This window comes from Lasiosphaeria miniovina (assembly GCF_030549165.1).
Source record: "Lasiosphaeria miniovina strain SMH2392-1A chromosome Unknown B0T26scaffold_6, whole genome shotgun sequence".
In the NCBI taxonomy this organism is placed as follows: Eukaryota; Fungi; Ascomycota; class Sordariomycetes; order Sordariales; family Lasiosphaeriaceae; genus Lasiosphaeria; species Lasiosphaeria miniovina.
In genome coordinates, this window is record NW_026848225.1 from 1546327 (window position 1) to 1559236 (window position 12910).

Below are 12910 nucleotides of genomic sequence, written 5' to 3' on the forward strand. Positions count from 1 at the left end.
AGCTCAGATTCCGGGGTGCGGGGTCGGTTTTTTCGTAGAACCATGGTTTAAGTAATCTAAGTCCTTATAGCAGCTAGATATTCCGCATGATTCCTGAAAAAAACCTCTTACAGAGTAGGCCCTGATATGAAGAAGCCCGATAGAGCATGAATTCAAGGTGTTGCTGTCAAGCAAGAGAAGCTCAAAAGCTCACAGTGAGCTGCTGACCAAGTTTAACGTTGGAGTCGCCAAGACCACGCGGACTAAGTTCGGGACCGCTCCAATGCGGGAGGAGCCGCTTTTGACTGTCCCGCTATAGTGGGCCTTGAGCTTTTAAATGCAACACCAGCCACGTTATCACGTGATATACGGATATCAGCTACGTGAGTGCTACAGTGGGCGGCAAAAAGTTCTGATCCGCCAAGAAGTACTACAGTAAGCACTAAACCATATACGGCTAAATACAATACATCTCTTCTAAACGCGACAAAAAATAATGAAACAATCACAACATCACCAGCAACAACAGTATGGCTCGTGGCAAAGAGCTTTCACCACAGATGTGATCGCGGATCTGTGAGCTCCATTCGCTTCGATATAGCCACGCTCGAATACACAAGATGCATCCAGAGATTCCCCTCGGTACTATCAAATCGACCTTACGGCTTGAGAAGCTCCGGGTGAATAATCAGTCCCAAGCGCGTTCCGGAGCACCCCGAAAGATCACCGCAGAACAACGAGACTATATCTACGACGTGGTAACCCATATCAACCCTCACGTTACGCATCGAGACCTACTTGACTCAGTTGATAATGTTGTCAAAGAACGATCTATGCGAGGCCTTCTTAACGAGCTTGGTAAACGAAAATGGCGCCAACTTAAACGACCACAGCTGACTGAGGCCTAGGCTGCAGCCCGACTCGCCTGGGCTAAACGATGTCAACATTATACAGAGGAGGATTGGAAAAGGCTCAAATGGAGTGATAAATGTACGTGGAGCGCGGGGTTGGGAAACGACCAGTATGGACCTTTAATCGCCCATCGGAACAACTGGCTCAACATGATGTTCAAGAGGTTCTATGCAGTGGGAAAGGCGTAAAGAAGATGCTTTGGGCAGCTTTTGGCCACGATATACGCACTGGTCTGGTTCCTCTTGATGGCGATCCTCTTTCTGCAAGGCAAGGAGTATCTGGATGGGTAATTAGTTGCTTATATTCGGCCCGCCTTCCAGGCTTCATTCAACCTGGAGGTACCTTTATGCACGATAATGCATCAGTCCATACTGTGAGGGTAGTACGGGCTGTTCTTACTGGGCTAGGCATTCGTGTTATGGTATGGCCACCATACTCTCCAGACCTTAAACCAATTGAGAACCTCTGGGCTCTTATGAAGGCTGAGATCTATAGGTTAATCTAGAGCTTGAGCGAGCACCAGATACGGAAGAGACATTATAGCAGTTAATACAGGCTACAAAGGAGGCCTAGTGGTCAATTGACTAGGAGGTTCTATATAGATTATCGGTTACGATGCCTAAACGTGTAGCAGCTGTTTTGGAGGCAAAGGGGTGGTATACCAAGTACTGAGGGGCTTTGATTGCCTGGTTAGGTTAGCGTGGTACTTCTTGGCAGATCAGAACATTTTGCCGCCTACTGTACCACCACCTTCTGCCCCGAAGCCACACTTCCCCACGAGTCTCGATAGGAGCCGTATTTGATTCGTACCTGAATTTTTCCTCCACCCTCAAGTGCATTCGTGCCGCACTATATTTCAACAATGCCTCCAGGTGAGCTCCCCAGTCCCGGCGCAAACATGACGCGACACGAGCTCCTGCCCCAATCTATCGCGTCGCGTCGCCAATCGGCGCCATTTTCTGCAGACGTCGTCTTCTTTTGCGCGCGTCCCCACGTGTTAACTTAGCTAACGCCGCAGGTTTAGCTGTCAGCGATAACGAGGACGACTCGGAACAGGAGCTCGCGGCCCCTGTCAAGAAGACGGTTCGCGAAAAGAAGCCCGTGGCGTACACCGACGAGCAGGACGACGAGGTTGATGAGCCGCTACTAACCACCTCCGATAAGAACGGAGATGCAGGAGATAGCGATGGAGATGACGAAGAGTTGGAGGAGGAGGAGTACGACCCCACTGCCCCATTCTTGTCCTTGGATTGCTGAACTTGCCACCAGATATGTTGTTGAAAAGATCATGTCGCATATGATCGACGCCCAGGTACGGAGGGCTGTTGCCCCCAAGCTTGGAATATGCCGCTGACGCTCGACATTTAGGGCAAACTCCTCTTTGAGGTTAAGTGGGAGGGGTATGAGAAGAAGTCAGATCGGACGTGGGAGCCCGAGGAAAACTTCGCGTAAGATGAATTTTAGTCTCTCCTATCACTTTCCTTGCTAACCAACTTGGATTTACAGGGAGAGCGCGTCTCTAGCCCTTGAGGAGTATTTTCGAAGTGCCGGAGGCCGCGGCAAGGTCTTTAAGAGCACGGCGAATCCACTTAAGGGAAAAAAGCGCGGAAGACAATCCACAGGAACGCCTGCCGCGACTGGGAAGCGGTCAAAGAAGAACGGAGAACAACACCCTGCGGACGAAGACACACCTCTGACTGCGAAGAACGTACAATGGAAACCCCCAGCAGGAAGCTGGGAGGACCACATCGCGCAACTGGATGCCTGCGAAGACGAGGACACGCACAAGCTGATGGTCTACCTGACCTGGAAGAACGGACACAAGACGCAGCACGAGACGAGCGTAATCTATAACCGGTGCCCCCAGAAGGTATATTTCCATATTAGCATTCTGCCCCGCCCCTGCACCTGGAAACTCGCCAACATACTCTCAGATGTTACAATTCTACGAACGCCACGTACGAATCATCAAGAGAGATGATCAGACGTAGAGCCGGCGGGGACATCGGTCTGAGTTCCGGGACGGCCTGCAGACATAATAGCTTGAAATCGGCGCTGAGTACCATGTCTTCGTATAACATTGCTTCCATGTCCGCGTTGCTACGCTTACAAGGCGTTTTGAGCCCAGATGCTACGGCGCACTCTTTTCTGGAGCTTGCTCTCTACTCGGACAGCATGCTTTTTTCGGGTCCTTCGCGCCAATTTTTAGACGAATGGGCCGCATAACCTTTTTCTTCACTGATTTTTACGAATTGTCTTGAGCGTGGTTATGGATAGGGTTCTGGGGCGTGGATGGCATATCTGGGAGGGCAGAACAGGTGGGCCAAATGTACCGATAGTCGGTTTAGCACATTCTCCGCCTCAGTGCCTGCGGTCTGGAATACTCGATGAATTTAAAATAACAATGGATCTATCAGAATGCTACCGCGTTGCCATTGAAACATCTCGAACGCGACGTAATGAACCGATAATAATTATTTTCCTCTCTGAAAGTAAATCCAGGAACTGAGGTGGCGGATTGAAGTTTTGAACCCCTGCACCATCCACGAGGTTGGGATTTGGGGCTGCTAAAAGTGGTCCGTGAGCACCCTGCAGCGAAGCTGTCCCTGGGGAGGCTGGCGGGAACCGCGCTAGGGCTGGCACTAGGCCCCTCGTGTGGAGCTGCATACGGATACTGCTGCCAGCCTTCTTTTTTATTGACTTTGGCAACCAGGTGGCGGGGCAACCACGTATTTGATCGGGTGCGCCTTGCTCCTGCGCGCAGTCCATACCAACTTTTCTCTCCCTCTCTGTCTGTTTGCATTCCACAACGCTTTTGTTGTATCCAGACACTTTACAAAGTTTACTCAAGCTCCAACTCAAGCTCTCAAGAAGCTCCATTCAATCAGCGCCGAGTCAGATAGATTGCAGCCACGGATAAGAGCTCAGCTCAAGAATCAGTCAATCAGCTTCCAGCAACCCCGCAACGCCACCGCCAACGCTGCTAATTCGTAAGTCCTTTTTTCCCTCTTCTCGCTGCTTCAGAGACAAAGCTCGAACAACTCCTATCATAGCACAAACAAGGTCCTGTTGTCTAACAACCAACCCAGCTGCATTCATCTCAAGAAAAGCGCACAACCACCGTCCCAGCACATCTTCTACATACTTGCGCTTCGTTTGGTCGGAAGCACGAGAGAGAAGAAAAGTGAACCCGACGCACGCACACAAGATATATTCCATCCGCGCACCAATCCTTCCACACATCTCCTCTTGAGCATCGCACAAAAGGTCAGCCAAGATGAAGGAAAACGACGTCATCGCCGTCATTGTCATCATCCTGTTTATCCTTCTCGCCGCCATCGCCTTCGGCATCTACCACCTCGTCAGCGTAGCAAGGCGGAACATGCGCGGCACCGTCACAGCGTCCTCGGAGAGCAGCAGCGACCTGGACGATGACCGCTAGTCTTTGTGCTTTGTTCTCGCTGCTCTTTGCTGTTGCTGTGGACAAATTTCCATCGTTCCGCGGCAACGGCAGCAAAAAAAAAGGGCAACAGAAAAGGCTGGCAGGAGATGTGGGCAATTAATTCCTGCTCTGTTTGGGGCGTGGTGTGTTTTGTCTCTTTCTGAAAGCTCCCCATCGTTCGCCCCTAAGCTTTTTTCTTGGGGCAGGGGGGCAACCAGGGGAGGTGCGTTGCCACGGCAACCGAGACACGATCCCCTATATTCTCTCTCTCTGCTGGGTTGCCGACAAGCGGGAAACATAAGGTTGCCACTCGGATATGTGTCTTCTCTGCCTCGGGTCGACCTCGTGATGGGAGAAATTGCATCGACCAACTTTTCCTACCTAGGTGGGACAAGAAGGGGGGGCCAGTCCAGCCCCTGGGGGCTTTTCCGGCTGAAGGGGATACCAGTCCAAGTGGACCTTCTCATCTTCTTGCCCCCAATTTCTCTCCTCCCCCTAAGCACCGCCAGGGATTGAACGGACATACGGATGGATGCCGGCCGACCGACCGGCCTAAAGACCTATTTTTAATTGTCTGCGACGGACGGACACGACTGGCACACGAGACAAAAATGTTGCGGATCTAACGACGACAGGATTACGGGATATTTCCTTGTATTTTTGGGCTGATTTCAAGAGTATGAAGGCCCTCATCGCATATCATCATGGCGACGGCGACGGCAAAGCGCAGCACAGCACAACACAGCATGGTCGACAAATATCTCGGGATTCTTGCTGTTTTTGTCTGTTTTCTCTTTTCAGACACCGGTTGGCTTTGTGTTTGTGTCTGTCTTTTTTCGGCGTTTTAATTGCACTTTCGGCATCTAGCAATAGGGAAGCATTTCTGGATACAGATCATGAGGGGGGTAAAAGAGTTTGCTGGCGAGCAGAGCTAGGCTGTATGAGAGCCAGGGACAGAGGGACAGCAGTATTTAGCTGGCTGATGTAATGTATGTATGTACACATGTGTATATGCATATGCAGGTTTAGATAGAAGGTTGCAGGTATTGTTGGAGACTCTATGAGATACCATGACCTCCATATCTACGTCGAAATGGATTGGAAAAGGGGATTTAAATGAAAGGTTATCAAACAACAATACTCTGTTATCGTCCCTCTATATTCATTCAGAATTACAATTCTAGTGCAACCTGGAACTGCCAAGTGGGCAACGCTAGAGCATGTCATGATAACAGAGCAGGTAAAGGCTCTTGGAGTCTCGACCAAATATATCCGTATCTCTGTCCGACACGGTATCCCACACTTTGGTTTTCACTCGTCTGAGGCTTCGATTGCTGTCTCATTCGCAGCCACTTGAACCAGGTTTGACGTCAGGCTTGATTAGGTTGTGAAACAGCAGCACACAGCCCGCTCCCGTCCAACCTACGTCGAATGACGAGGCACGTGGGTGCACGGCAGCTTTGTGAGACAGGTCGTCTTCGCTTTGATCACGTCAAGGTCTTACCTCCATCGTCATGCGCAACGAGCGGCAAATGTTGATTGAACATGATCCAATTGAGCGGTTTCAGGGGTCTTGTCGGTCCTACACAATTCGTGTATTCCGTAGTCCGTCCGCCTTTACCGTTTGCCTCGGCCATGCGGTTTAACACCATTAAACTGATTACAGTTTGGCTTTTGTCTAGGCTTTTATCAGATTGAGATCAAAAAAGGAGTCAATAACACACCCCCCTTTACTTTTTCGCCTCCATATTCTCGTTCTGGTTTTAGGTAAATTCGTAAAGCCCTCAGTAAACAAACAAGGATTCCTGAAGACTGCCGTGATTCAATTGATCTGAGCACGAGGAGGGATGAGGGGTTTCTTTGTTACTCTGTTCCTCAAGGTACCCCCCAAATCAGGGGTCCTCGCGGAATGCCGAGTTTTGATGCTAGTGACTCAGTGATGCAGCCAACAGGCAAGCAGGCTCCGACATCCCTTACCTCTAAGTATCTGCACACCATTTTTCCTCCGTCCAGAAACAATCGGGCAGACGTTGTTTTGTTTGGCGCAATCCAAGCAGCTGCTGACGCCCGCATCTGTCAGCGGCCGGTTTCCTGCGCCTGCTTCTGCTTCTGCTTCTCACTAGTGCGCTATTCCGCGCCCCCTCCGCATCACAGAATCGCAATTGCATATGCGCGATCTACTTATTCTCATGCAGCTGCCCCGCTTGCAAGGCTTCGCCAAGCGCCTGAGCAGTTGAGAGGCATCAGTTCAAGAGCAACTGAGGTGCCCGAGTCAGAGTGAGCGTTTCAAGATCTTCACAAGGGCCCATGTACAGGAAACAAACGAATGGAAATACGGAAAACTATCTCGAGTATCAACTAGGATGACAGATTCATATGGAGAAGGTGCATCAATGATGGAGAACAAGACAGTTGGCTTCGATCTGATTAAGACCTCTGCCCAACCCAAACCCCCACGGGCGAGCGGTTGCACTGCAGAAAGCCTTGGGGCCACGGTCACGCTCGAAACCACCACTCCATTACCTTCTTGGGCGGGTGCCGTGGCTGCGGCGCGAGCTGGCCGTTTTCCGCGTGGGCAGGGCTATGGGGGTGTAGTCATCGCCCCCCTCCACCCCGCTTGTCTTTAAATCGCTGGAGATCGTACTGTAGGGAGCTACTCTACCAGGCTGTGTCTCCGCTTCTCCATGACTGGACCGGCTGGCTTTGATTGCGAATCCTCACGTCGGACACTTGACAGTGCCCCTCCCCCCGTTAATTGCGCGAGCTTAAGTGGATTGGCTCCATTGAATTGCGTCTTTTAGTCTCAACTTTTTGCCCCGCGAGCCCCGACAGCGGCAATCGTGATCCATGGATCCAGTGGCAGCCAGTGTCTAGGCCCAGCCAAAACTCTGTCCGTCTTTGAAACCTGGCCCCGCGTTGGTTTACCTTCCATACCTTACTTCGTATTAAAGTTGCAAAGGGCCCGCTCCTGCTCCGTACCCTCCTCCTGCCTTCGAGCCTACCCACCTCTATCCACCAAAGGCAGAACTTGCCCGGCCGATCAGTCATCGACAGCCTCCAACCCTCTCCGCCTCTCGGTTACCTATCCGCGTCGAGAATTTTGTGTTCTAGAAGACACACGGCCGTTGCAGCAACAGCGTCATTGTGCGGCGATCTCTTTGCTCTTGCTCAGTCGACAAGTTGCGCCTCTTATAAGCCTTATAGCCAACCCTGCAGGCAAATCATTGCCCGCCTTACCCAAACGTTCGGTTCCCCGCCCCGACCGACCAACCGAATTGCCCCGCATCCCTCGGCTGGCAGCGAGACCGAAGCTGTCCAACCAGCCCCTGCCTGCGTCATCCCCAGCGCAGTGCAGCGTATCGCATCGCATCGCATCGCGCCTCCGTCGCGACACTTGCGGCCACGAGCTCGTCCGCTCGCCCGCACGCCGCAATGAGCCCCCAACCCCCAAACCCGACCGCACCTGCGTCTACGCCTGCGTCTACCGCTGCGTCTTCGCAGGCCACCCCTCCCGAGCCGTTCCCGTCTGGCGCCACGCTGGTGCCGTACAACTTCCCGACGCAAAAGCTCAAGCTTCGGCAAACCCAGCAGGACAAGACACCTCTGGTCCTGGTTGCTTGCGGCTCCTTCTCCCGTGAGTCCCCGCGTCTGAGCCGTCCCCTTCTCGTGGAGTTTGGTCCCACTAACGTTTTCTGGTCTGCCCAAAAAGCCATTACCTACCTCCACCTGCGCATGTTCGAGATGGCCTCGGACTTTGTTCGGTTTAACACGGAATTCGAAGTGTGCGGTGGATATCTCTCGCCGGTAGGTTCTCCAAGAGCGGAAAACCCCCCCCCAGAAAGACGTGGAATTCAAATAGGGGGACGGGGGAGGAGTGCGGGTGGGCCAGTCCGGTTTCTAACGGGGCTCGATTGAAAAGGTCAGCGATGCGTACAAAAAGGTCGGACTTGCGCCCGGCCACCACCGAGTCAACATGTGCTCCAGAGCCGTCGACCAGTCGTCTTGGCTCATGGTCGATCCGTTCGAGACGGTGAAGGCGAACCAAGACGGCGAGCCCGAGTACGTGCCAACCGCCAAGGTGCTCCGGCACTTCGACTACGAGATCAATACGGTGCTTGGCGGTATCGAGGCGCCGGACGGGACCAGGAAGAAGGCCAGGATTGCTCTTCTCGCAGGTATGGTTTGCCGCTGCTCATCTGGAGCTGGCAACAGATGGTGTTGTCACCGTTTCCAAGCCTGTCGGCTTCTAGCTTCATGAGCTCCTGCTGATATTGAATTCTTTTAGGTGCTGATCTGGTCATGTCAATGGGTAAGGTCACAGAAAACCTAGGAGTCCAGCGGTCACACATACTAACTGTGAAATAGGGGAACCTGGGCTCTGGTCACCAGCGGATTTGCAAGTGATATTGGGCTCATTCGGTGCCTTTATTATCGAACGGTCGGGAACCGACATTGACGAAGCTCTGGGGTCGCTCAGTCAATACGAGAGCAACATCTGGGTCATCAGCCAAGTCATACAAAATGATATTAGGTTCGCACACCCGTTTTCGGAGGTGGTAGGATATCGCTGACTCGACAAATAGCTCCACCAAAGTCCGGCTCTTCCTGAAGAAAGATCTCAGTGTCCGGTCGGTAGCTTCCTGGACAGAATGTGTTACCAGACGGGGGGGTGTGCTGACTTGCTTCTAGCTACTTAATTCCAGACCCGGTCGTAGAGGTATGTTTCCGTCCCCCCAGTAATTTGCTCTCGGAACGTACACGTCAAATGCTTACTGGTTATGCGCACGCAGTACATCGAGGAGAACCACCTGTTCCACAACGAGCCAAACAAGGGAGGGAGAATGTCGCCAGCGGCTGATGCGAATCCCGGGCCCTCGGCTTCGTAGCTAACCAAACGCTGAACGTCCTTTTTCTTGCCTTTTACGAACTCGGCATCTCTTGTCAGCCACGGCCTGTTTACGAGAAGAGGATTACACGCGCGAACGACAACCGGACATGGGCTGAGAGGCGAGTGCGCACAGCCAGCATGGAATCTGCATAATAGCGACGGCCATATAAATCCTTTCTTCTTCTGTTGTCACTATTTTTTCTGCTTTTCATCGCTACACGATTAGAAGGCGGCAAGCGGATATTCTAGCTTTTTTGCCCTTTCAGACCGAGGTTTGGCGTTTTGATTGGGGGGGAGGGGGTTCGGTTTTCGGGGCTTTTGGGGAAGGGCGGCCATTTCCTTTTGCGTAGATTATATTTTTCTTTGGGAGGTTCCATATATTTATTTTGTTGTTGTTGTTGTTGTTGTTTGCTTTTGGGTATGAGCGGATGAACAATCTGGCTTTCGCAAGGTGCCTACCTACCTATGTTATTTACGGCGCCTGAGATAGACTATGAACTTCCTCACTCTCCACTCGGTCGCCGTAATGAGTAGACACATAAGCTGTTGGTTCGTCGATAGGGAACAGATCAAGTGCTCGGGGTTTGCTATAAGTCTAGTATAGATAACTCGTATATGGGGTGACTGGGGGCTGGGTGTGAAAATTGCCACGATGCGCCCATTGTAAGAGAAATATGTCTACTTTGCAAGATAAATAATAGCCATTTCACACCAACAATGAGAGATACGGCTTGGGATGGAAGCATTTTCCAAGACAGGGGCTGGTGTTACTAGGTAGTAATACCAAGGTTGTGCTGCTCCCCCTTCCCCCTTTTCCGTGACATTTTTTTTTAATATTTATTTTGTACTATTTCACTTTTCAATATTTCGCCATCATAAATGCCTTCTTATATAAAAGACATGCATCCAGCAGTTACGTGCATGACGACACCATAAACCTTCAATATCATAATATCATTTACGATGTACGTCCCTCCCCCAGACTCAATAGTTGAAACTCTCCGTCACCACCTCCTCCCCATCCCCAAGCCACGCCAGCACGACGCCCGTCATCTCCGGGCCCGCACACACGTAGAATTTCGCCTGAACACCCGCTTTGGCGCCCAGAAGGTCGCTCCGCGCCATCCTCCGGCGCGACACAACCTGCTTCTCGCCTATGATCTCGTGCAACGCCGCCGCCGCCGTCTCGTCTTCTTCTTTGTCGCCGCCCGTGACGAACAGCCTCGTCAGTGGCGCCAGCCCGGGCAACCGGCGGAACGTGTCGACCGCCAGCCCCAGGTCCGCGGCGCGCAGGCTCCAGAGTAGCGATAGCGCTGGCGGTTGTGATGTATTGCTGCCGGACGCAGCTGCAGCCGACAGGAACAGTCCAGGGGCCTGTGCTAGCAGCGGCGTGATGCCGACTCCGCCGGCCACGAAGACGGCTTTTTTGTTACTGCTGCTGCCGCTGCTGATGCGGAAGCCCTCGCCGCCGCCGAAGCCGACGACGGGGATCTCGAGCGGCGCCGCTGCCCGTAACTGGTGGGTCCACAGCAGGCGCGTGACGGGGCCGTGGCGCCGGGCCGTGATCTGCAGCTCGGTGTTTTGTGGGTTGCTGGCACTTGAGGGAGGTGGAGGCGTGTTGGACACGGTAAACGTGCGCACAAAGTCGTCGTTCAGGCTCTGCGGGTCGTCGTTGCGCATGTGCGACCACCCGTGGTCGAGCTCCGCGCCAAAGTCCAGCGTGACGTGCTGCCCGGGCTGCCACAAGGCGACCGGCTGCTTGGATGTGCCTGAGGATGCGAGCGTGAATGTGAACCGGTTGATGTTGGGCGTGATGACCTCGCGGCAGACGAGCGTCGCGACTGCTCCCCCCTCTCTAGCTTCGCTTGCAGTAGCACCGGTATCAAGCAGCGAAGCCGCGAGGCCCCCCTCGGTGGCCAGGCGGCGGACGGGCGGGTTGTAGGGGCTGGGCTCTTCGGCTTGGGCGCGGAACGGCAGGCCGTCGCGCACGAGGCGGGCCTCGCGCACGGCGATCTTGACGACCAACTTGGTGTGCGGCATCAGCGCGGCGGCTTGCGCGCCGACTAGTAGCTGCGTCTCGCCCGTCAGGTACAGCACGTCGGACGTGTCGTAGTCGGGGATGCACACGCCGATGCGCGGGTTCACGTGCAGGTTGCCCAGGCTCTGGTACAGCCGGTTGCCCGAGAACTCGGGGTACGCGATCACGATGCCGCTGCCGCCGTTGCTGCTGTCTTCTGTGGTTATCGGGGAGTTGCTGACCACGCGGATGAAGCCCGCCGGCCCGCCGCGGTGGTTCGTGTCCATGGTCGTGCCGTTGGTCGACGACAGGAAGAGCATGTCGGCTTTTTCGATCAGGGTGAGCGCCTCGGCCGGCAGGGCCAGTGGCGACGACGACGACGACGAAGACGACCACAGCAGCCGAGGGGCGGGTAGGTGCAGGACGACGTCCTTCTTGTTGATGTACTTGGGGCAGTTGCCGAGGGCCTCCTGGACGAGCATGCCGATCTGGGCCTCACCGACGCTGCTGCTGTCACCTCGGCCGTCCGCCAGCCGCAGCTCCAGCGAGCCGACCACCATCTTCCCGGCCAGCTTGACGCGGTCTCTCGTCTCGAGGTCGAAGCTCAGCCCGCTCATCATCTTGCCGCCGTCGGCGGGCCGGACGATCGGCGGTGCCGCGTCCCCATCAGACTCACCCGCGCCACTGAGCAGCGCCTGCGCAACGGGATCGTGGGCCCTGTCGACGAGGCTCTGCACGCCGAGGATGTTCTGCGCGACGGGCCGCGCGAACCCGCGCTCGCCGCCCCACACCGTCGTCCAGGGCCGGCCCTGCGCGTCTAGGGTCCCAAAGGCCGCAAGCGACGAGATGCTCACGCGGTAGCCGTGCGCGGACGACAGCCCCGCGTTGGTCGGGTTGCCGTGGCTCGACGTCGGCACCTTGAGCAGGCGGTGCATGGCCAGCTCGCCGGGGTGCCAGCCGTTGGAGTGCTCGTGGAGGGTCGCCATGGCTGGACACGAACAACGCCTAAGTACTCTCGACTTGAGATGCGGTAGCTATGTTGTGTGTAAGTGTGGATGCCTGGATGTATCTGTGAGCGTGAGTCTGTGTCTGTGTGTGAACTGAGGAGTATTATCCCTGTATATTTATTGTATATATACGAGGACAGGCTGCGTTGAGGCGAGACTTTGATGTTGAAAAACAAAGCAAGCCTGACAGAAGAGAGAAATGGCACTGCCCAAGGTCGACAGCAACTAGATATATTCTAGCTACAAACCTCCGTCGTCGAAGACACTAGTAGCATCGTGTAATCACTTCGGGCCCCGATCACACACATCGGGCTAGTCCGGACGGGCTGCAAGCGTACCCAAGATGACGAACCGTTCACAAATCAGCCTGCCCTTCGGACAAAGACAATGCGTCTAAGCGGTGGTATTACTAAGGAAAGCTGATTCGCCAAGAGAAGCCAGACACGGCAGTGCGAGTGCTAAGTTGTTGAAAGGGCGCGCTTCGCTTCACCTGCCTCGGTTGCCTCTTCCGTGCTGATGGAGGGGTCAAATACAAATACTGCCAACCTATGAGAACGGGCGGTGGCTCAGAGCTTCCCCGCGGAAAGCCCGTTGCAAGGCATGGCTGACTGTAGTATGGCGCCACTTCAGCGCCTGCCTTGGCCTCTGCAGAAGGAGCCGCGAGG

At 54.1% G+C, this 12910-nt stretch overlaps 4 protein-coding genes across 4 annotated transcripts; 2 read left to right on the forward strand and 2 right to left on the reverse strand.

The window, feature by feature from the left end:
- Window positions 1–1753: 1753 nt before the first annotated feature.
- Window positions 1754–2882, forward strand: B0T26DRAFT_742882 (uncharacterized protein; the record flags this gene model as incomplete). The annotated part of the gene is made up of 6 exons (XM_060444181.1): window positions 1754–1763; window positions 1910–2108; window positions 2161–2203; window positions 2260–2339; window positions 2398–2761; window positions 2826–2882. The coding sequence occupies 6 exons, from the start codon at window positions 1754–1756 to the stop codon at window positions 2880–2882; spliced, it is 753 nt and encodes a 250-aa protein (XP_060292745.1).
- A 743-nt stretch (window positions 2883–3625) lies between these two features.
- On the reverse strand, window positions 3626–4379 carry B0T26DRAFT_405988 (uncharacterized protein). Its single transcript, XM_060434838.1, has one exon. It carries the CDS (start codon window positions 4240–4242, stop codon window positions 3832–3834), a length of 411 nt encoding a protein of 136 aa, XP_060292746.1. The 5' UTR covers window positions 4243–4379; the 3' UTR covers window positions 3626–3831.
- A 3194-nt stretch (window positions 4380–7573) lies between these two features.
- B0T26DRAFT_406001 (uncharacterized protein) lies at window positions 7574–9530 on the forward strand. Its single transcript, XM_060434839.1, has 8 exons — window positions 7574–7967; window positions 8043–8137; window positions 8253–8508; window positions 8619–8642; window positions 8699–8864; window positions 8917–8961; window positions 9023–9050; window positions 9124–9530. Exons 1-8 carry the CDS (start codon window positions 7766–7768, stop codon window positions 9217–9219), a joined length of 912 nt encoding a protein of 303 aa, XP_060292747.1. The 5' UTR covers window positions 7574–7765; the 3' UTR covers window positions 9220–9530.
- Window positions 9531–10205: 675 nt separating this feature from the next.
- On the reverse strand, window positions 10206–12224 carry B0T26DRAFT_652308 (uncharacterized protein; the record flags this gene model as incomplete). Its single annotated transcript, XM_060438356.1, has 1 exon — window positions 10206–12224. The coding sequence occupies one exon, from the start codon at window positions 12222–12224 to the stop codon at window positions 10206–10208; it is 2019 nt and encodes a 672-aa protein (XP_060292748.1).
- Window positions 12225–12910: the final 686 nt, after the last annotated feature.